Source organism: Rana temporaria, chromosome 9 (genome assembly GCF_905171775.1).
Source record: "Rana temporaria chromosome 9, aRanTem1.1, whole genome shotgun sequence".
NCBI classification, from domain to species: Eukaryota; Metazoa; Chordata; class Amphibia; order Anura; family Ranidae; genus Rana; species Rana temporaria.
In genome coordinates this window covers 39527263-39551228 of record NC_053497.1, presented here as the reverse complement: position 1 = coordinate 39551228, position 23966 = coordinate 39527263, and the positions used below count along the sequence as shown (strand labels likewise).

General features: G+C 43.3%; 1 protein-coding gene across 1 annotated transcript in view; it reads right to left on the bottom strand.

Annotated features, from left to right (window-relative positions):
- LOC120913364 (cytochrome P450 2G1-like) overlaps positions 1-22092 on the bottom strand; it is a 38797-nt gene extending 16705 nt beyond the window's left edge. The window contains exons 1-4 of the mRNA XM_040323243.1: positions 21805-22092; positions 20142-20304; positions 12797-12946; positions 7274-7434 (exon numbers count right to left, since the gene is read on the bottom strand). Of these exons, the coding sequence (XP_040179177.1) occupies positions 7274-7434; positions 12797-12946; positions 20142-20304; positions 21805-22077 (747 nt within the window). The 5' untranslated portion in view covers positions 22078-22092. The remainder of the gene's footprint in view (positions 1-7273; positions 7435-12796; positions 12947-20141; positions 20305-21804) is intronic.
- Positions 22093-23966: the final 1874 nt, after the last annotated feature.

Below are 23966 nucleotides of genomic sequence, written 5' to 3'. Positions count from 1 at the left end.
CTAGTGTCCCCACTCCAAAATTTCAGGACAGGTCTTAAACAGAAAGGGGCGTGGCCTTGACAGGAAGGGGTGGCTCATATTTAAATTAGGGGGTGCACGAGTTTAGTCAGGCCTAGGGCAGCACAAAACCAAAATACACCACTGGCACTCAGGGCATATTTCCTTTATAAACATCTTGTGTGGAGGCTAAAAACAATTAACCTGTTCCCGACCGGCTCATGCAGATATACTGCGGCAGAATGGCTCCCCTGGGTCGAAACCCCATATGGGTACGTCCTTATCTTTTTGGGCCACCATAGCACGGCAGGGAACTCGATGTGCGAGGTCGGCTTGCACGATTGCTGTTGACCACGCACGATCGCGTGCACAAGTGCCAGCACGGGGATGTGTGTGTGTAAGCACACAAATCCCTGTGCTGTCAGGGAAGAGAAAACATATTGTTTGTTTCTACTAAGTACGAAAAACTATATGTCTCCTCTCCTAGTCACTCCCATTCCTACACAGTAAAGCACACACATGAGGGAACACACAGTTAACCCCTTGATCGCCCCCTAGCGTTAACCCCTAACCCCTTCCCTGCCAGTGACATTTACACAGTGATCAGTGCATTTTTACAGCATTGATCGCTGTATAATTGTCAATGGTCCCAAAAAAGTGTCAAAAGTGTCCGATCTGTCCGTCGCAATGTCACAGTACCGCAAAAAATCTTACCAAAAATATGTAGAAGAATATATATTGGCCTAAACTGATGAAAAAATATAGTTATTTTTTAAAGAAAAACAATTTGTGGTAAAAAAAAAAGTGCTCAAATTTCATTTGGGTACAACATCGCACAACCGCGCAATTTTCAGTTAAAGCGACGCAGTGCCAAATTGTAAAAAGTGCTCTGGTCAAGAAGGGGGTAAAATCTTCTGAGGCTGAAGTGTTAACCACTTCAGCCTCAGAAGATTTTACCCCCTTCCTGACCAGAGCACTTTTTACAATTTGGCACTGCGTCGCTTTAACTGAAAATTGCGCGGTTGTAGCTGTCTATCTGCGGTCTTCTCTTCTCTATATCTGTTCAAAGTACAGAATTTTAAAAGCTTGTCTGAGAGTATAGAAAAAGGGGGCGGAGAGATAAAAATACTACCCTCTACAGAGCTCAGTGAGAAGAGTTATGGGAGCTGATTGGAGGGAAGAGACACACCTCTTCCACATGGCTCACAGGTACAGAGCCAAAGCTGTAAATCAGCTGGAGGTTCCTCCCCTGTCACCATTTTTCCCTTGGTGTCAGGAAAACTTGTCAGAAGTTTAATGTTCTTTTTAAAATATTCATGCTGATAGCAGAGGAAGGAGGCAGCCAGCGCAGGACATAGGGTGGTGGGGGCCCCTGGGCTTGAGTTACTTTCGGGCCCTACCTTCTATACATTACTTTAAATAGAACAAAATGATACATACACAAGCTATGTATTAGAGCTACACAATTCTGGACAAACTGAGAATAAAAAAATAAAGATCACAATTCTGGCCGATTTTTGCAGTTTTTCAATTATTAAGTTATAACAGCTCATCGCAATGCAATATATATATATATATATATATATATATATATCCCCCAAAAATGAGGCCTGCAAATACCTTTTTTAGGATGGTTTACTTCTCTGTATTTCCGGGTATCTCAAGCGCCATTCTTACTGCTGTTATGTGATTCAAATTATGACGTTGCTTCCGCCCTTACTGTGTCCCTGTCGGTAATCTTGCGCATGCGCCGTTGCACCGTAACCATTCGTTGCTGTGTCTGCTGTTTTCTTTCACTCCCCTTTTGTGACGTCTTCTTTAGTCACACGGGGGAGTATCAGGAAGAGTGGAAGGAGCTAAACACCCCAAGACTTCTCCTCTGTGCGGGACAGAGGGGGAGTTCTCACAGACTGCATTCCGGCAAGCTTTAAATGCCGGTTTAGAGGGGCTAATGTGCGCAAGCGCGGTGACGTCATGCAAATGATCAGCTGCCTGTGTTATGTTTTTTTTTTAAGACAATGTTGTGTCCGAGGGTTTACATTACAACCACTTTAAATGACTCGCATATTATTGAAAAAACTTAAACGTAAGGGGCCCCCTATTGGGAGGGACCCATGGGCTTGAGCCCAGTCACGCCCAATGGTAAGTCCGGCTCTGGAGGCAGCAGACAGAAATTACACACAGGCCTAGATTCACGTAGGGCGGCATAACATTGTGCGGGCGTAGCGTATCTTATTTACGCTACGCCGCCGCAACTTAGAGAGGCAAGTGCTGTATTCACAAAGCACTTGCGTCCAAAGTTACAGCGGCGTAGCGTAAATCGGGCGGCGTAAGCGCGCATAATTCAAAGTTTTTAAATTAAGCGTGACCCCATGTAGATGCATGGCCGAACGAACGCCACATGTGCGCGCATGCTCAGTATCACGTCGTATTTACGACCAAAGATACGCTGGCTCAATGCCTGTGACGTGAACGTAACCTACGCACAGCCCCATTCACGTACGACTTACGTAAACGACGTAAAAAGATACGCTTGTTCCGACGTCCACACCTTGCATGGGCTGCGCCACCTAGAGACCAGCTTTATCTTTACGCCGACGTATGTCTTACGCAAACGGTGTAACTAATTGCGATGGGCGTACGTACGTACGTACGTTCGTGAATCGGCGTATCTTGCTCATTTACATATTCAACGCGTAAATCAACGGAAGCGCCACCTAGCGGCCAGCGTAAATATGCACCCAAGATACGACGCTGTAGGAGACTTACGCTGCTCGTATCTTGGCAGAATTTATGCGTAACTGATTCTATGAATCAGGCGCATAGATACGACGGCGGCCATTCGGACTTACGACGGCGTATCTGGAGATACGCCGTCGTAAGTCTTTGAGAATCTGGGCCTTAATGCTCTGGATTAGGACAAGTGCACAATATTAGAGAGCTACGTTTTGTTCATATTTCATGTCTGAGGTTTATAACTACTTTAAATTGTATCCAGCCAATGGCTGTGTCTTGTGCAATGCACATGCTTTGATACTCTTTAATAACGAATTCTCCATTATATACCTAAATCAGCTACAGTTGCTTGAATTCACAGTGCATGATTTTTATTTAAAGGAACATGTCACAAAGTATAATACCAGTCAGAAAAGCCTCTGATCAAAGCTCCCATTATTTGACTCTAGAGCTGCCCCCAGTGAAGCTGAATAGGTTCAACTTCACTGCCCCAGAACTAATATGAGACTTGTGGGTCTAGAAGTCACAAGAGGCTTTTGGCATAATGGATTCCTGTTACAATATATGTAATGCTGTCTAACTTCTCTAGGATAGTGATACCAATGATTCTTGTTGTACAAAGTGTTACATTTCAGCAACTTAGTGCCATAGACCAGGCTGTTACTGCCATAGGCGTGCACATGGGGTGTGCCAGGTGTGCCTGGGCACACCCTAATTACTACGTGGAGTGCTGATTTCCCCTACTGCCTGAACTTCCCCCCACCCCACACAACAGTGCTTGTGGCTTCCCCCCTTTTCCCCCAGCTGCTGCGGGAGATGTTTCAGGATGGAGAGTGGGGGCAGGGGCTAGTAAATATGTCATTTACTAGCACCATCCTTTTCTAAATGAACATAGTGAACACGCAGCACGCTTACTCACTGTGTTCATTTATAACTGAAGCATAGAAAATTGTGTTTACTATGCGTCAGTTGGTGAATGAACAGGAAGCCGTTCAGCACAGAGCACTTCCCATTCATTCACTGTCCAGTACAGCTTAGGCCACAAATAAAGGCATGTGTGTTTGAGCTTTGGGGTGCACACCCTAATGCAATACCCTGCACAAGCCTATGGTTACTGCTGTGCACCAGCGCCTACACATTAAGCATTCAAATTATGGGCTTACATTGCTATTTCAAAAGGAATGGGTAAGTGTTTAGTAATCATATCTAAACTTAGATTAGGAGTTAAGTAAACCTGTGAAAGTGAACCTGTGCCCAGACTAATGTATTTAAATATTCTTATTCTGAACAAGAAGTAAAAGCACTTTAAAACAAGCCTCAATTCATCTCTGTAGCTATAGCATTGTGGAAAAATTCATTTTCAAAGTTCACAATAAAAGCACTGACATTGTAACTATTTATTTATGGAGAGCAAACACACAAAGAATGCTTCTAAGCTGTAATATATTTTTTTTAATTTGCACCAAAAGCTAAATTTTCAGGGCAAGCTTTCTGGGTTTTTCCTTTTACTCAGTCCAAGTAGTACCAGCTTGTCCTGAGACTTTAAAGTGTCTGTAAAGCCCTTCAAACACACTTTTTGCTACAGGTAAGCCTATATTAAGGCTTACTTGTAGCTACCCTGGATATCTCCTAAACCTTTTCTAGATTGTAAGCTCTAACAAGCAGGGCCCTCTGATCCCTCCTGTATTGATTTGTATTGTGACTGCACTGTCTTCCCTGATGTAAAGCGCTGTGCAAACTGTTGGCGCTATATAAATCCTGTATAATAATAATAATAATAATAAAAATAATAATAAAAAACCTGCACGGTTTAGGAGATATCCCCCGTGTCTGCATGTGCCAAAGTCATCGGCACATGCACAGTTAAGCAATGGCACATTGTGCCGTTGCTTCAGTTAGACTGTGCCGTTACTGACTGTGCTGTGACGTCATCGTAGCTCTGGCCAATCACATCGCCTGAGCCAGCGATACCAGAAAGTAACTCCAGGAGTGATGTCAGCGGCTGGTGCTGTGCACCGCATCGAGGACTTCGATCTCAGGTGAGTATTACATAATGAGCTAGTATGCTATGCATACTAGCTCATTATGCCTTTGTCTTGCAGGTGTTTTTTTTTTGTCAATAAGGTTTTACAACCCCTTTGAAGGGGTTGTTAAGTCTAAATGTTTTTTTACCTTAATGCATTCCTTGCATTAACCACTTGCTTGCTGGGCATGTAATAGATATTTCTTTTGGTGGTATTTATTCACAGTTTTTTGCAACAAAAAAAAACATATTTTATAGTTTGTTATATGAGGCTGATGCTGATGAGGCTGCACTAATGGGCACTGATAGGCTGCACTAATGGGCATTGATAGGCTGCACTTGTGGACACTGATGAGGTGGCACTGATAGGCACTGATGGGTGGCACTGATGGGTGGCACTGATGGGCACTGATGGGTAGCACTGAAGGGCACTGATGTGTGGCACTGAAGGGCACCGATAAGCGGCACTGATAGGTGGTACTGATGATGAGGCATTGATTGGCAGCATTGGTGGGCATTGATAAGTGGCACTGGCGAACAAGGGTAGGTGGCACTGTAGGCACTGGTAGGTGGCACTGATGGACACTGGTAGGTGGCACTGGTGGGCACAGATGAGGTAGACACTGGCCCAGATTCTACCTCAAGTAGAATGGAGCAATATTTGCGTGGGCAAAGAGCAAAGATTTTTCTCTGCGCCCACGCAAATATTTCCATTTGACCAGCGATTCACGGAGCAGTAGCTCCGTAAATTGCGCGGGCGCTATGCTAATTAGCCCTGCGTAAGGGCGCCTAATGTAAATGATCCCGCCGGGGGCGGGAATCATTTAAATTTGGCGCGCTCCCGCGCCGAGCTAACAGCGCATGCTCCGTCGGGAAACTTTCCCGACGTGCATTGCGGCAAATGACGTCGCAAGGACGTCATTTGCTTCTAAGTGAACGTGAATGGCGTCCAGCGCCATTCACGGTTCACTTACGTAAACGACGTGAAATTTAAATTTCACGGGCGGGAGGCGCAGCTATACTTTAGCATTGGCTGCGCCTGCTATTAGCAGGAGCAGCCTTATGCTAAAGTCGCCGTACGGAAACTCCGTACCTTGCGTACGCAGGGCCCGCGCAACTTTTGTGAATCGGTGGTAGTATGCAATTTGCATACTACACGCCGATCACAAAGGCCGCGCCCCCTAGCGGCCAACGCAAGAATGCAGCCTGGAATGTGAAGGCATAAGGAGGCTTATGTTTGTCAGATCCTAGGCTGCATTCGGTGTAACGAGGTTCCTGAATCAGGAGCACTCGTTACACCGGAGCAAGTAAGCACTTGCGCCGCGCAACTATGGTTGCGCGGGCGCAAGTGCTTCTTGAATCTGGGCCATTGACTATAAGTGACTGACCACATCTGAATTGGTGGGATCAGAGAACTTGATATTAGTTCCTAAATAAGGTTCAAATATCTCATGTAAAATATCTCATGTATTTACTAGGGATGAGCCGTTCGCACCAGAACCTTCAAACGGACCGAACGCTTGCTCAAACATTTAGAACCCCATTGACATCTATGGGACTCGAACGTTCAAATTCAAAAGTGCTCATTTTAAAGCCTAATATGCAAGTTATTGTCGTAAAAAGTCTTTGAGAACCCGGGTCTTGCCCCAGGGAACATGTATCAATGGAAAAAAAGTTTAAAAACGGTCGTTTTTTTCAGGTCTCCTGAAAAAACGACCGTTTTTAAAACTTTTTTTCCATTGATAAATGTTCCCTCGGGCAAGACCCGGGTTCTCAAAGACGTTTTCACAGGCATATTATAGACACCCAGCAGGTACAATATTTAAAGGAATTTTTAATTTTTTTAATTTTTTTTATTTAAGCATCATTAAAATCACTGCTCCTGAATCTTTAGGTGCAAACTACAGAGCACACGGCCAGTACACACCAAGTAGCTTTAGGTGCAAACTACAGAGGACACAGGCAATAAACCACGTAAGAATACTGCAGCTAGCACAATCACCTGCCTGCCAGTAAATTAGGAAGAACTGATCTAGCTAAACTATACAGTGTATAAATATATGTACAACACCTGGGATGTATATATATCCTCTACACACTGTAACATTAACTGACTAGCCTGCCTGCCTGCTCTATCTACCTACAAAAAATGACACTCTCTCTGTCCTCTCTTAACCACCGCAACACACTACACAAGGCCGACCTGCAGGCGGCCTTTTATAGTGTGGGTGTGTACTAAACTCCCTGAGCCATAATTGGCCAAAGCCACCCTGGGTTTGGCCAATTATGGCTCTCCTTTTTTTGCAAGCTGTGATTGGCCAAGCATGTGGGTCATAGTGCATGCTTGGCCAATCATCAGCCAGCGATGCCGCAGTGAATTATGGTCTGTGAAACGTAACTCGAATTTGGCGCGAACGACCCGTTTTGTTCGTATTTCGACGAGCGATCGAACATACGATGTTCGAGTCGAACATGAGTTCTACTCGAATACGAAGCTCATCCATAGTATTTACTTACCAAGCCCCAAGTAGAGTTCATAAGGCGAATGATCCCATTAATATTCCGAAGCAGCGATAAGAAATGTTGATCGTTGTAATGAAACCGCTTCCCGAATACGATAGAGCAGACGATGTTAGATACAGCGCAGCTTAGAAGGAAGGTTGGGTCAAATGGCTCTCCTATAAACAACATCAAGATATTAAATGTATATGGAAATCACATTAATCTCAATAGAAACATATTGCATTTTTTTTTTTAAAGATCATCTTCAAATAGATACAACTATCAGAGATCTGATAATCACAAAATGTTCAACTAAGCTTCATATTCCTGTGCACCCAAGTTTAGCTGCCTTTTACAGTTCTTCTGGCTGCTCCTCCTAAAAAAAAGTTCCTTAACCACTTAAGCCCCGGACCATTTTGGTGGTCAAAGACCAGGCCACTTTTTACGATTCGCCACTGCGTCGCTTTAACTGACAATTGCGCGGTCGTGCCACGTGGCTCCCAAACAAAACTGATGTCTTTTTTTTCCCCACAAATAGAGATTTCTTTTGGTGGTATTTGATCACCTCTGCGATTTTTATTTTTTGTGCTATAAACAAAAAAAGAGTGAAAATTTTGAAAAGAAATCAATATTTTTTACTTTTTGCTATAATAAATATCCCCAAAGAATATGTAAAAAAAAACACATTTTTTTCCCACAGTTTAGGCCGATACGTAGTCTTCTACATATTTTTGGTAAAAAAATCGCAATAAGCGTTTATTGATTGGTTTGCGCAATATTTATAGCATCTACAAAATAAGGGACTGTTTTATGGCATTTTTTTTTATATATTTTTTTTTTACTAATTATGGCGGCGATCATCGATTTTTATCTTGACTGCGACACTTTTGACACCACTTTGGAACCGTTGTCATTTTTACAGCGTTCAGTGCTATAAAAATGCACTGATTACTGTAAAAATTACAATGGCAGTGAAGGGGTTAACGACTAGGTGGCGCTGCAGGGGTTAAAGCGGGATTCCACCCGCAATTTATTTATTTTTTAAAGTCAGCAGCTACTAACACTGTAGCTGTTGACTTTTAATAAGGACACTTACCTTTCCTAGGCGCCCGCAGAGCTACTTCCGCATAGCAACAACCCTTTCTGGTGATTATAATTTTTATTTCTATTTTTTTCAGATTTTCAGTAAAAAAAAAAAATCAGGGTGGAACTCCACTTTGGAAGTGATTCTTACTGTTAGGGGGTGTGGCTACACGTGACACGTCACTGATGACCATTCCCGATCAGTGGCGTCACTAGGGTTGGTGTCACCCGGTGCGGAAAAAATTGGTGTCACCCCCTCCCCCCCTCGACCAACTATAGTCCCCCTTCAGTACAGACCACCCTCCCTCATTATAGACTCCCCCCACTAAGTACAGACTCCCTTTCTTCAATATAACCCACTCCCATTAAGTACGTATCCATCAGTATATACCTCCCCTCAGTGCAGACCCCCCCATCAGCATAGACACCCCCCAGAACAGACCCCCTCCATAAGCATAGACCCCCCCTCAGAGCAGCCCCTCTCCATAAGCATAGATCCCCCTCAGTGCAGACCCCCCTCTCCATAAGCATAAATCCCCCTCAGAGCAGACCCCCTCTCCAAAAAATAGATCCCATTCAGTGCAAACCCCCCTCTCCCTAAGCATAGTAGACCCCCCCTCAGTGCAGCCCCCCTCCATAAACATAGATCCCCCCTCAGGGCAGACCCCCTCTACATAAACATAGATCCCCCTCAGGGCAGACCCCCCTCTCCATAAGCAGAGATCCCCCTCAGTGCAAACCCCCCCCCTCCATAAGCATAGACCCCCCTCAGTGCAGAACCCCCTCTCACCTCCCATAGCACCCCCAGGCTATATATATATATATATATATATATATATATATATATATATATATATGAGAGAGCTGTGTCCAGTTCCCACACCCCCCCCCCCCCATCATCAGATGAGCACAGGCTACACATACTCACATAGACACCATGGCAATCCCCGCCTCCTCTCACCTCGGGTCGGCGGCGGTCACCCCCTCAACATGCTGACACCATCCCGGCGCTCCTGCCCGTTACAGCACCAGCTTGGGGCCACGCAGACACACGTCCCGGGCGGCAGCTGGAGAGATGATAACTGTGTGCAGCCCAGGCTGAGATAGTGCAGACACGTGACAGGCTCAGCACGCAGCAGGGATGTTGGAGGCAGGAAGGACAAACGCGCGGCGCTAGAGATGTTTGGCCAGGACCCTCCTCACCCTCAGAAGAGTCGGATGGTGTCACCCCTCTAGCGCCTGTCACCCGGTGCGTAGCGCACCCCCCCCCCCCCCAACCACGCCTCTGTTCCCGATCACAGTGTCAATAGGATGCCTTGTTTACAAAGGTATTCCCCTGTTCTGCCCTTGCCGACTGCAATCGCGGGAACATCGAGTTGGGCGGCAGATTTAAAGGGACGTGCCTGCCCGTGCCATGTTGTCGACGTAAATAGTCGTGCGGCAGTCAGCAAGTGGTTAGGCACACTACCAATTTCCCTTGGGAGTTTGAGGCAGCAACCAAACAATAAACATCTTTAAAAGAATAGAAGTTCATTTATACGCGATTAAAAGTAATTAACATGGGATATCCTAAAATATGTGGTTCCAGTATAATATACGGTATTCACCATACAATAAAATACTTTTGATCATGGGTTCAAAACAAATTCTTATACAATATCCAGGTGAAAGCCCTGATTGATCAAAAGAGTCTAGATTTTCTTTAGTGGACATGTCCGGATATCATAAGAAAATTCTGCCACTCCTCTTGCATCATAATCTATCAATTTTAAGTCTTTAGCCTTGGCGAAAAAGAGAACAACGGGTTAACTATTTTGTACCCACACCATTTATTAGTAAACTCCAGTATTTAAAGTATAACTAGAGACAAAACATCAACATCAACACAATCAGTTTGTATTGCTGTTTGTGCCCCCATTAGGGAGACTCACCCTCTCTATTTGTCCTGGTTACCATTATCATTGAAAGTAAAAGAAAATCACAAATTTTTGGTTGTCCCCAGAAATGTGATAGGAGTATATATATATATACGTTAAAGGGGTTGTAAATGAAAAAAAGTTGTTTTCATAATAAGCATCCTGGCCCAGATTCACAAAGGAGATACGACGGAGTATCTCAGATACTCCGTGGTATCTCTGTTTCTATCTATGCGACTGATTCATAGAATCAGTTACGCATAGATATCCCTAAGATCCGACAGGTGTAATTGTTTTACACTGTCGGATCTTAGGATGCAGTACCGCGGGCGCCGCTGGGGGGAGTTTGCGTCGTAAACCAGCGTGGGGTATGCAAATTAGGAGTTACGGCGATCCACGATGGTTTTTCGCGTTCGCTACGTCGCCGCTAGTCTAGGTTTCCCGTCGCAAAGTTAGTCGTCGTTTTGGGTGCCTTAACTTTAGACAGCAAACTTATTGCTGTCTAAAGTATGACTGTCGTTCCCGCGTCGAAATTTTAAATTTCACGTCGTTTGCGTAAGACGTCCGGGAATACGGAAGTACGCTACGCACGTCGCCGATCGCAAAAATGACGTCAGTTCGCGCAAAGCACGGCGGGAATTTCGAAACGGAGCATGCGCAGTAGGTCCGGCGCGGGAGTGCGCCTAATTTAAATGGTACCCGCCCATTCGATTTGGACCGCCTTGCGCCGGACGTATTTACGATACACCGCCGCAAGTTTCCAGGTAAGTGTTTTGTGGATTGGGCACTAAAACTGAAAACTTGCGGCGGTGTAACGTAAACGGCTTACGTTACATGGGCGCAATTGTACCTGAATCTGGCCCCCTTTACCTGCAGACATTCCTCTTTTCACTTCCTCATTGTTCGTTTTTGCTCAGAAGTTGCTCTATTTCTTCTCTGATCTGTTCACTTCCTGCTTGTCTGATTTTACTGACCACCGTGAAGGGAGGCTTTACTGCGGTGGTCAGTAATGTGCTCGCTCCCTCCTGGGAACTACATCTGTGCGGCAGGACGCTCTCTACGTGTTAGAGACTTCAAAGAGGTGTGAATTACTGGGCGTGCCGCAATGCATACTGGGAAATGTAGTTCTTACATGGACGAGCGATGCAAACCAGGAAGTGAATGAGAGAACAGAAACTAGAACGCCAGAGGTGATATAGATGAAGGAATTTAATAGGTATTTACTCGTTTTTTAACAGAATCGTTACACTATTCTGTCTGTCTACCTTGCAGACATTAATAAAGGGTCACTAAAGGAAAAAAATTGTTTTGCTGAAATGACTGTTTACAGGGTATAGAGACATAAAAGTTAACTGATTCCTTTTAAAAATTATTAAAATCATATAATCAATCATATAATGTGCCTCTAGTTTCACTTTCGGTTTTAAAGGTACATACATGAAGTTCCGGGTGAGAGGTGAGTCGGGAAGACTCACAGAACAAAAACAAACAAATCCAGGGCAGTGTTTTGTTTTTTAAATGAATCTGATTGGTTCTGTTAAGTTTTAGACACACAGTAATGACAGCTTAGACCTACAGTGAAAAGCTCCCAGTACGATAATTATAAGGAAAAAGACAACCAGGAAGTGTGGAGATCACAGCAGAATTACAGCTACTTCAAAGTAAAAACTTTAGGCCTGATAATGCCTTACGGAAACGGCGTAAATGTACTTCGGCTTCCGGGCGTACGTTCGTGAATCGGCGTATCCCCTCATTTACATATTCTATGCCGACCGCAATGGAAACGCCACCTAGCGGCCATCCGAAATATTGCAATCTAAGATAGGACGGCGCAAGCCGTCGTATCTCAGATATGTTTAAGCGTGTCTCTGTTTGAGAATACACTTAAACATAAGTCGGCGCAGATTCTGAGTTAGGTCGGCTTATCTACCGATAAGCCGGCCTAACTCTTACTGAATCTATCTATTTAAGTGCATTGTTGGTTCACTTACCTTTTCCTTAAATTTTCCTTCTCAATGTTTTTTTTTTCTTTGTTTTCTTTGTCTGAATTTCTCACTTCCTGTTCCTCCTCAGTAAGCTGTTCAGTAAGCTGTTCTAAATGACTTTCCACCGCTCAGATGATGGTGGAAAGCTTACTGAGGAGAAACAGGAAGTGAGAAATTCAAACAAAGAAAAAAAACATTTAGAAGGGAAATCGAAGGAAAAGGTAAGTGAACCAACAATGCACTAGCTCAAAGGAAGGAATTTTTTGCCCTGCTGTAGCAAATTGGATCATGCTCTGCTGGGGTTTTCTTTTGCCTTCCTCTGGATTGTGTACGGTATATGGGATTGTATGGTTTTTTTTGGTTGAACTGGATGGACTTGTGTCTTTTTTCAACCTGACAAACTAAGTAACCCATGATATAGACAAAATGTGTAAAACCAACCAGCCAATTTACATCTTTTGCGGATGTAATGTCACTACGTGAAAGCTGATTGGTCGTTGTGACCACTGGTTGCCTATTACTGTGCAAAACAGATTTCAAAATTGTGTTTTTACCTTTGGTTTTGCTGAATTCCTCCCCTAGAAAGTGAGCTTCTTCTTGGATTCTCTCTTCAATGGATCTCTTCCCCATACCAAAATTTCTCAATGTTGTAAGAGCAAAGCGGCGCATTTGTTTCCATCGTTCTCCGTTACTACCTGTTATGCCTGGAAGATGCATAATCATTAATATGCAAAAAGGCTTTCCATTTTACATAAAATGGTTTAGAAATATTTTTAAAAAGAAGAGAAATTATCAGAAGGGCCAAATCCTTCCTATTTATTTTGAGAAAATAAAATAAACTAGAACAGCCATTCTCAACCAGGGTTCCATGGAACCGTAGGGTTCCTCCAAAGGCTGCTTCTTGAGCTGTGGCTGATTGAACGCCCATTTGATGGTGACTGCATTGTCCCAGGATCAACGTCACTTGACAAAGTCATCAGCATGACACCAATGATCTCTTTAACTATCTAAAAGGGTGGCATGTTGACCACCACTGTAAAGGCTTTATTCTTCCTACTGGCTACCAATGTACAGTATAAGGCATTTTCTCAGTGCCACCAGATCAGGGGTCAAGTCCTGGGGAAAAAAGTGTGGGAACTCGCCCAAGATTCCCCTTCCCCACCTCAAAGATAAATGTATACCCATCCCCACCCAGAATTATGCGCGTCCCTTTCCACAATGTATCCCCATCCCCGCCCAGCATCATCCATCCCTCTCCACAATGTATCCCCACCCAGCATCATCCATCCCTCTCCACAATGTATCCCCGCCCACCATCATCCATCCCTCTCCACAATGTATCCCCATCCCTGCTCAGAATTATCTGCATCCCTCAAGAGATGCAAGAGATGGTCAGAGACTGCAGACATGATACAGGAGATGGTCAGAGACTGCAGACATGCTACATGAGATGTCAGAGATTGTGAATATGATACAAGAGACGATCAGAGACTGCAGGCAAGGTACAGGAGGTGGTCAGAAGCTGCAGACATGATACAAGAGATGGTTGGTCAGAGACTGCAGACATGATACAGGAGATGGTCAGAGACTGCAGACATGATACAGGAGACGGCCAGAGACTGCAGACATGCTACATGAGATGTCAGAGATTGTGAATATAATACAAGAGACGGTCAGAGACTGCAGGCAAGGTACAGGAGGTGGTCAGAAGCTGCAGACATGATACAAGAGATGGTTGGCCAGAGACTGCAGACATTATACAGGAGATGGTCAGAGACTGCAGACATGATACAGGAGATGGCCAGAGACTGCAGACATGATACAGGAGAAGGGCAGAAACTGCAGACTTAATATAAGAGCACTAGGGGGTCCAGAGGGCACAGGGGGAGCTGTAGAGCACTGGGAGGGGGGACTGTATAGCACTGCAGGGAACAGGAGAGCACTGGGGGGGAGGCTGGAGAGAAATGGGAGGGGGGACTGGAGAGCATGGGGGGGGGGAACTGGATAGCACTGGGGGGGGGACTGGATAGCACTTAAATATTTCCAGAATGTCGTGATATTTTACTGCCACTGATCACCAAAGAGCTCAGAGTACGGTTAAATAATGGGAGACAAGAACAAACCCAGATAAAGGAAAATAAATTATGTGTTGAATTACTCGATAGCATTATGGAGGAGATGAGCAGCAAAATAAGCTGGATAGGAAGAGCGGGAGGGCAGCTGCATATAGAGGAATTGAGCTTTGCATATTCCTCATGCAGACACTGAATGCTTTCAGGCGGGAGAGGAGGAGAATCAAGCATTCAGCAGATGCATGAGGAACATGCAAAGATCAATTCCTTTATATGCAGCTGCCCTGCCACTCATCCTATTCATGCATACAGGGAGGCTGATACACGGGCGAGCACTCACTTTTTTCCCAGTAAGGTGGCATCAGGCAATGGGCTCGAGATCCATCGCAGCTCCTTCCCCCTTCATGGTCATGTAGCATCTGGGTAGTTACCGCCCCCACCCCGCCAGCTGAACCTAATAGGCGTCCAGGTCAGCCACACGGGCTGAAGGAGCTGCCCAGCTACTTTCCCCACATGGACAAATGTCGCCCTGCGGCACCTGCCTGACAACCCCCGCAATGTCTGGTACCCCTGTCGGTATGTCGGGCCACTGAAAGCATACGCATTATGGAGGAGCGATGCAAAAGGGAACGGTGTTCCTGCTGTGAAAAAAGTACGGGAACGCCGTTCCCATACGTTCCTGCAGGACTCAAGCCCTGCCCAAGATGACTTGATTTCAATAAGGGTTTCCTAAAGTAAAGAAGTTGTGAAAGGCTGGACTGGCTGGGCAGAAAGACAGATTGCAGAGCATGCAAAGAACTAGACAGGCCTCAAAAGTGGGGAAGGATTTGAATTCTTCACTTCCTGTTTGATAAAAAAAATTGTTCCCAGGATATAAAGTGAGGGAAAATCTCTCTAACAGCAACACTTTAAAGAAAAAAAAACTTTTTTTAAAGTTAAGTAGGGGGGATGCAAGAACTCCTATCAGCTGTTTATTGTTTTTGATTTTCTTGCAGATTACCATTCACTTATAGGCAGATGTAGTTTGGCCTCCCTGCAAGGGTGGTGCTGTTCAGTGGGCCCTGTGCAGGAAGGGTAGAGGACAAGGGGGAAACCAAGTTCCCTTCAAGGCCTCTGTAGGTGTCGTGAGGGGAACAGCTGTCAGATTGGTTGTTGCTGCCCTGACTAATCTGGCAGCCATCTTTGATGTGGGCAGTGCTTATGAAAAACACTATCCCCATTGGGTTGGCATGCATTCTGCATAGTGAGTAGGTCAGGGACAGATCTCCTGCTGGCTAGGGACAGTTGCATTAGCATAATGTCAGGTCCCAGTGGAGGAGGGGCACAGGCCCCACTTACCAGCACACCATGGAACAACGTAAATAGCGTCCAAACGGATGTTTTATTGCATGATCACAACACAGGCCCCACTTACACACTCCATTCACAAAAGAAACATTTTGGGTATGGATACACTTTAAAGCGGTAGTTCAACCCCCCCGACACGATTTTACCATCGAGACAGGCATTGTAGCGCGAGCTACAGTATGCCTGTCCCGATTTTTTTAACCCCGGACTCACCTTGTAATCGGAGATCGTATTTTTCGGCTCCCGCGGGGAATGGGCGTGCCTATGGAGAGGGAGGATGATTGACGGCCGGCCCTGGCACGTCACTCTCCCCGAAGACAGCCGGAGTAGGTCTCGGCTCTTCACGGCGCCTGCGCACAGGCTATGCGCACGCGTCGTGAAGACCAAGCCTATTTCGGCTATTTCCGGAGAAGCGTGACGCGCCAGAGCCGGCCATCAATCATCCTCCGTCTCCATAGGCACGCCCATTCCCCGGTATCTTCGATCTACGCGTACAAGGTGAGTACGGGGGTAAAAAATTTGGGACAGGCATACTGTAGCTCGCGCTACAATGCCTGATTTTATGGTAAAAGAAAAAAAACATTTTTTTTTTCGTCAATAGGGTGAACCCCCGCTTTAACATATCGGTACTATGGATTGCCAGTATTACTCTACAAAATCAACAATCAGATTCAGAGTTTTAGATTTAGAATAATAGGAGAGGGTAATTGTGGTAGGAAAAGGGGAACTGAGGAAGAGCGTAGAGCAAAAAAGTAAGGATACATAAGTACTGTAAATCAATTTTTCTTAAAATCTGTGTTCCATCTGTCAAAATGTCCTTCCTGTTTTAGAGACCCAACAGAAAATAAAAGCAGATCTCTAAAAAGCAAAGGGAAACTTTCTTGTCATCATGTTTCCCTATTGGAAGATTTCCCCTCTATTCCTGTCCTTGAATTAAAAAAGTTTGAGTTTCCCATCATTTTCTGTCATGGTAACCATGGGCACCAGGACAAATAGAGAGGGCAAATCTTTGTACAGGGGACACAGGCTGCAATAAAAACCTGACAGAGGCACTAATCATTCCCCACTCCATACAACGTATACAAAATGTTGACAATATTTACACTTTCTTGTTCAATATTTTTATTAAAGTTTAACAAAAGGAGACAAGACGTTAATTTACTATAGGCGAATAGACTGAACACTTTGTAAAGTATAGTTGCACTCTGTTAGGTAGATTCAGGTAGAAGAAAGAATCTCAGTGGATTCACACTTTAAATACTTTAGTGCCTAATGGGTTAAATGTTGAGTTCGACGTCAACTGTTTTTTAAGCAATTTTTAGTTGTTTTAGATTTCTGGTTTAGAATGCAATGATGTGATCTATTCATTGGAGGGAGATTCACTTGTAAACGCAAGGGGTATCACTCACTCCAGTCTAGTCCAGTACCTCATTTACAATTCAAGATTTTATGTATTTTACATTTTAATATTTTAAATTTTATCTTGAAAGGTTATTAAAATTTACAGACTACCATCAATTAATAATTGAATAGTGTTTAGGACCCCATTAGTTAATTGTTATGAAACGTTTATCTATCCAATATAGGTGTCCTTAGTCTGTTATCTTGTCATTTATATACATATTTTATTTTGACAAGTTTTAATGTGGGTTTTACATTTAACTGAATATAATTAATTTTTGGCATTTTGAGTTGTGCATATTCAATATGTCCGTTGTTTTTAGCGTGACATGGTCTGGTCCGTATTTCTGTTACGTCACCAGTTCAAATAAATAAGTATTTTTTTCCCTTATCTTTGCCCTTCTTTAAAATGGCCGCAGCCTAGCTTTGTTCAAATGCCATTTTGTAATCTAAAATGGCTGCTGGACCATTTCCTGTTTGTATCAATATAAGGCAGTATCCATTAGTCACTCAGTAACCTCTGATGAAGTCACGTGTCGTGACGTAATGCATAAGGTTAGACGTGATCGGAAGTGACGCGATACCCTGACCGTCCACCGGAAGTGCCGCTGTTTGGCGTTTTATTCGTTTTTTCAATGTAAGCACATTTTTACCTTTATTACATTTTAAAGTGCTTGCATACTTCACCATGAGAGCTTTTTATTTCTACATTTGCTCCTGATACACCTTGTGGCTATCCTGTGGAGTCGACTTCGCTGCGCCTGGACCTATACTGGTATTGGATACAGAGAATGCCCCTCGACTCTATCTCAGCACTGGGAAGATTCCGTGCAACACGAGTTACCCACTGTTTGGATTTTGTTCCAGTTTTGGGAGGATTTCGTTGACACGCATGACCTAGTGTCTGGAGGTAAGCGCTCTGTGAGCCCAGGCTAAGCAAAGAGTTATCAAGATTGTCCACATTGATGCCCGAAGTGCAGAAGTTTTGTTTATCACTGGCACACCAGATTGATTTATCCAAACTTTGATTTATATATTTGGACTTTTATTTTATTTTTGGATTTATTATCAGTTTTGGGTTATTTCACCAATTTTGCATTCACTGCATATCTTTATAGATTGTTATCAGTCCCCTATGGACTGTCTTTATATTCACTTTTAGATTTTCAGTTTGTGCTCATCATTCTTTATTCAGACCTTTATTTGTTGTTAGCACATTTTAGATTTGAGCAGCATTTTGTTTTTCACTGGTCACTTTTAATTTTCACTGTTGGCTAGCGCTTTAGTCACCCACTTGTAAAGTATAGTTGCACTCTGTTAGGTAGATTCAGGTACCTGGGTGCAAACTTGCGGCGGCGTAGCTTAGCCTGTTTAGGCTACGCCGCCGTAAGTTAGCTAGGCAAGTACATGATTCTCAATGTACTTGCCTGCTAATATACGGAGGCGTAGCCTAAAGCGGGCGGGCGTAAGGGCGCCGAATTCAAATGTCTTGGAGGGATGCGTGTTTTATGGCAATGAGGCTTGACCTCACGTTTTTTACTTCTCATTTAATGCGCATGCGCCGGGCGCCTACATTTCCCAGGGTGCATTGCGGCTAAGTACGTCGCACGGGCCTATTGATTTCGACGTGGACATAAACTACGTAAATCCCGATTCGCGGACGACTTACGCAAACGACGTAAAAAATGTGAATCTCGCGGCGGGAACGGCGGCCATACTTTAACATTGTTATTCCACCTAATAGATGGAATAACTTTAGGCCTGCTAATGCCTTACGGAAACGGCATAAAACTACTGCGGCGGCCGGGCGTACGTGAATCGGCGTATCAACTCATTTACATATTCTACGCCGACCGCAATGGAAGCGCCACCTAGCGGCCATCCGAAATATTACAATCTAAGATAGGACGGCGCAAGCCGTCGTATCTTAGATATGTTTAAGCGTATCTCTGTTTGAGCATACGCTTAAACATAGGTCGGCGTAGATTCTGAGTTAGGTCGGCTTATCTACTGATAAGTCGGCCTAACTCTTACTGAATCTACCTATGTGAGTGCAGTTGCTCCAGAGCTTAGTAAATGAGGTAAAGCATCACTTTGCATAGAATATCCAATCACATGCAAATAAAAAAAATTAAAAATGCATTTTTGCTTGCACATGATTGGATGACAGAAGTCAATAGAACTTCTTCTCATTTACAACACACTAGCAGTTGACTTCCAAAACAATGCTGTACTAACACAGCAGTTAGCCTGGGGTGAACATACCCATCATTAAATTATGGACTGATTCCAGTGACGGCAGCAGAGAGCGCACTTCAGACCGCTCTCTGCTAAAAACGGGTCACAGGAGTGCAAAACGAATTGCACTCCTGTGACCTGTAGGAGAAGCCCAGCCAAACAAGCTCAGGCTAGACTTCTCCTTTAAGTAAAGAGGTTATAAAGAGGACAATATAGATAACTCATGTGCAGGGCTGAATCAAAAAATATAATCTGGAGAACCCCACCAATTGCATTAAAATAAGGGGAAAAGAAAAAGAGGGGAGGGTAGGGCAGAGGGAAGTATGGGCCTCAGGAGACCCGACAGCATCTGGCTCCATAGGAGGAATACCTTTTGAGTCATAAAAGACTAAAGGGAACATGTTGACAATATTTACACTTAATGTGAACCTGTATTAACATATTTGAAACATGCAGTAAAAGCATTGTAAAAGCTCTCATTCACCTTTGTATCTAATGGTATAATGGAGAAAATAATTGTTATAGTTCACAATAAAGGCACCCAAATCACATGTCCTTTCCCCTTATTTTATCTGGCAGCAGAATCTTGGCAGCCTGCCAGTCTTTTAATGTAAACACACAGCGGGTGCTGTTAGACACTGACTGACATCTAACTTTACAGTCTCAATTGAAAAAAAAAAATTGAAGATGAATTGCTTCACAGTACAAACAGCTAGAGAGGTCTTATTAGGGATATATTTGATATCCATAGCCTGGGCACAGGAACACTTTCAGCATGCCCCGTAGCACTGAAAATACACAGAAAATAGCAAAAACAAACAAAAAAAACGAGACATCTTACCAAATCCTTTTAGGACGTAGTGAACCATTGGCATCTTTCCCCTTCCACTAAATCCATCTTTTTGGTCTATCAAAGCCTCTTTAGCCAGTTCATATCCACATAACATCACTACCGGCCGAGAGCCAAAATATACAGTAAAGATAGGACCGTATTTCTCCTGAAACTGCAGAAAGAAAAAAAGAGACATGAGAGAGAGACAGCTGAGAGAGAGAGAGAGAGAGAGAGAGCGGATGAAAGAGACACGAGAGAGACATGAAAGAGATGAGAGGGACGGGAGAGAGATGAGAGAGACACGAGAGTGATGAGAGAGACATGAAAGAGATGAGAGAGATAAGGGAGAGACAAGAGATATGAGGAAGACTCGAGAGAAATGAGAGGGATTAAAGGGATACGAGAGAAATGAGAGAGACACGAGAGGGATGAGAGAAACAAGAGAGAGGCCCCGTACACACGACCGAGTTTCTCGGCAGAATTCAGCCAGAAACTCGATCGGAGCCGTATTCTGCCGAGAAACCCGGTCGTGTGTACACTTTTGGCCGAGGAAGCCGACGAGGAACTCGTCGAGCCAAATAGAGAACATGTTCTCTATTTCCTCGTCAGTCAATGGGGAAACTTGGCGCGCCGAGATCCTCGGCGGCTTCACAAGGAACTCGACAAGCAAAACGATGTGTTTTGCTCGTCGAGTTTCTCGGACGTGTGTACGGGGCCAGAGAAAAGAGAGACAACAGAGAGGGAGAGATATGAGAGAGGGAGAGAGAGAGACAGCAGATGAAAGAGACACAAGAGAGAAATAAGAGAGACATGAGACAGCAATGAGAGAGAGACTAGAGATATATTAGGGACAAGATAGAAATAAGTGTGAGAAGAGAGATGAGATAGACACAAGAGAGGTGAGAGAGAGACACAAGAGCGATGAGAGAAAAAAACGATAGAGATGAGAGACACGAGAGAGATGAGAGAAACAAGAGATAGAGATGAGAGAGACACGAGAGAGATGACAGAGACACAAGATAGAGATGAGAGAGACACGAGAGATGTGCGAGAGAGAAAGAGACATTTATGAGATAAGAGAAAGTTAGACATGCAAGAGAAATAACAGACATCAAATTGCATTTAAAGGGACAATTAGATTTTCAGATTTGCCTAGAGTTCAGCTTTAAAGTGGAATTCCAGCTTAAACCTAACTAGCCTTAAAAACATAATGGCACTGGGTGCTCTAGAGAGTCTACTAATTCTAGCTGGTGGTCAATCTATTGTTGCTAAAGTGGTAGGCGGGCTCTATTGTTGCGTGAGGAGGCTATTGTTGTTTGGGAACCTATTGTTGCTATTTGAAAATCTATTGTTGCTGGTGGGGGATCTATTGTTACTGGGGGTACTATGTTGAGGGGAGGGGGTCTACTCTCCAAAGTGAGGAACATTTTCTCTTAGTTATCACTAAAACAAATGTCCCCATTGGGAGATTTCTCTTCTATTCCTGTACCGGTGACAACTCAACATTTTGGATTTAACATTACTTTCTGTAATTTTTGATAATGGTCACCAGGAAAAAGAGAGAGAGAGAGAGAGACAGTAGACCATAATAAAACAGGGCATCTAACTCTTCACTGCTTTATCATAGCACCCCAATTTGCAAGTATTATTATGACATTAAAATCTTACTTACCTTCAGCATTGTATCCAGAAACTTATCTGGCCTGATTTGAAGAAGGTTACCTATCAGTGGTAGTGGGGAAGGTCCGGGTGGCAGAAGTGTTGTATTTTTGGTTCTCCCTTTCAGCCATGCTATGCATAAAAGGCACCCCAGGACAAGGACCAGAATGGCACCGGAGAAGCACATGTTGCTTGTCTGTAGGTCTGTGTGTCTCCTATGGGCGAGGATTCCCTTTTTATGCATTGCAGCAAGAGCTATGAACCCAAATTGTGACCCGTGGGTCATGCCAGGAACACCGCTGGCCAAAAATACTTCCTCTGACTAAATTAGCAGAAAATGTCCTTATTTTGAAATAGTTATCTCACATTGCTGTTCAGCTACATCTGTTTGTTTTTCTTGTGTGTGGCAAAACTATAATAAAGAAGAACATTAGTCAGAAAATGAAGTCCTGCTAGCTCAGTGTTTCTCAACCTTTTTTCAATCAAGTCACCCTTTAAAATTATGGGCAGTCTCAAGGCACGCCATTCTAAAATGTAAAAAACAATTATAATGCCGCGTACACACCATCACTTTATGTGATGGAAAAAAACGAAATTTTCTGTGAAGTAAAAAACGACGTTTTTGAAACTTCAATTTTCAAAAACGACGTTGCCTACACACCATCGTTTTTTTCACAATGTTCTAGCAAAGCGAGGTTACGTTCACCACTCTTTTCCATTGAAGCTCGCTTCATAACTATCTTCTGGGCATGTGCGGGTTTAAAAACGTCACACGGTCAATTTCTGTGAAACAAAAAACGACGTTTTGAAAAACGACACTTTTTTTTGTCGTTTTTCACAAGACATATAACGACGTTTTCCCCCACACACGGTCATTTAAATTGACGTTTTTAAAAATGTCGTTTTTTTTCATCACATAAAGTGATGATGTGTACGCGGCATAATAGTTTTACATAATGCGGCAGCATCGACATACTTAGGATAGACATGTGAAATTGGTTGTGTTCCGAATTCGTTCTTTAATGAATTTCAACAAATTTGTTAAATGGTAAATATCCAAATGAATGAAAACCTGTTTAACAAATTTTTCCGAATATTCGTAAATTTGAAAAAATCATCAATTTGTAAATTCGATAATTCCGAAATATGAAAATTTGTCAATTCGTAAATTCGAAGTATGAAAATCCAAAAACCCGAAAGTTTGAAAATCTGAAATAATAACCAATAATACCTTAACTATTTCTAACTATTAAATTATAGGTATTGGAATTTCCCACTGTTAGTGAATGTAACAAATACAAATTTATCGTTTCTAAATTAATGGAACAAATTAGTAAAAAATAAATAAATATAATAATAAAAACTTTTTATTATAATTATTTATTATTAATTTGTTCCTTTCCATTTGTTTAGATGTGGCATTTGTTATTTTGCATAATTCGTAACTTTGGATAAATTTGTATTTGTTACGTCCACTAACATCCAAATTTGAAAGGAATTTCCAAAACCTATAAATTAATAGTTATTATTAGTTATTCTTTCTTATTTTTGGATTTTCGATTGTTCGAATTTACGAATGTTCGAATTGCGATCATAATGAATGACCCGAAAAAAAAAAAAGAAACAAACATATTTTTTAGCTGTGCACATGTCTAACGTAGGACACCCAACGTTAGAGGTAATTTATTCTTACAAAGTAAATACACTTTTGCACACTGGTACTGACTAGTTTTCCAATGTTTCTCTTTTCCCTCAGTTTCTCTCTATCACTCAGCTAATGTCACCCCAATGTTGATTATAGAGGGGCAGGCGAGGGGGATACAAGGATGCTGTGCAGGTGATCAAGACTGATGATATCACTGGTTGTTAGGATGCCGGTAGCTGGAAGGTAGAAATGGTGCACAATAAGAAGGCTTTGTGTAACTAAAAGGAAGGTTTGATCCACCTGCCAGCTTGTATACAAATTTTGGGCAATTTTTAGGCATTTTGCCCAGGCACCCCTGAAGAAACTCCAAGGCACCCCAGGTATAATTATGTAAAACAATAAAAAATAAGGTCTATACTGCTTAAAATCCAATAATACACTGTCTCACCCTACTCTGTACATGCTCAGTTGCTCTCCGTTTTAAGGCCTTTTAAGGCACTGCCAAATTTGTAGAAGCCGATCTGCTGACA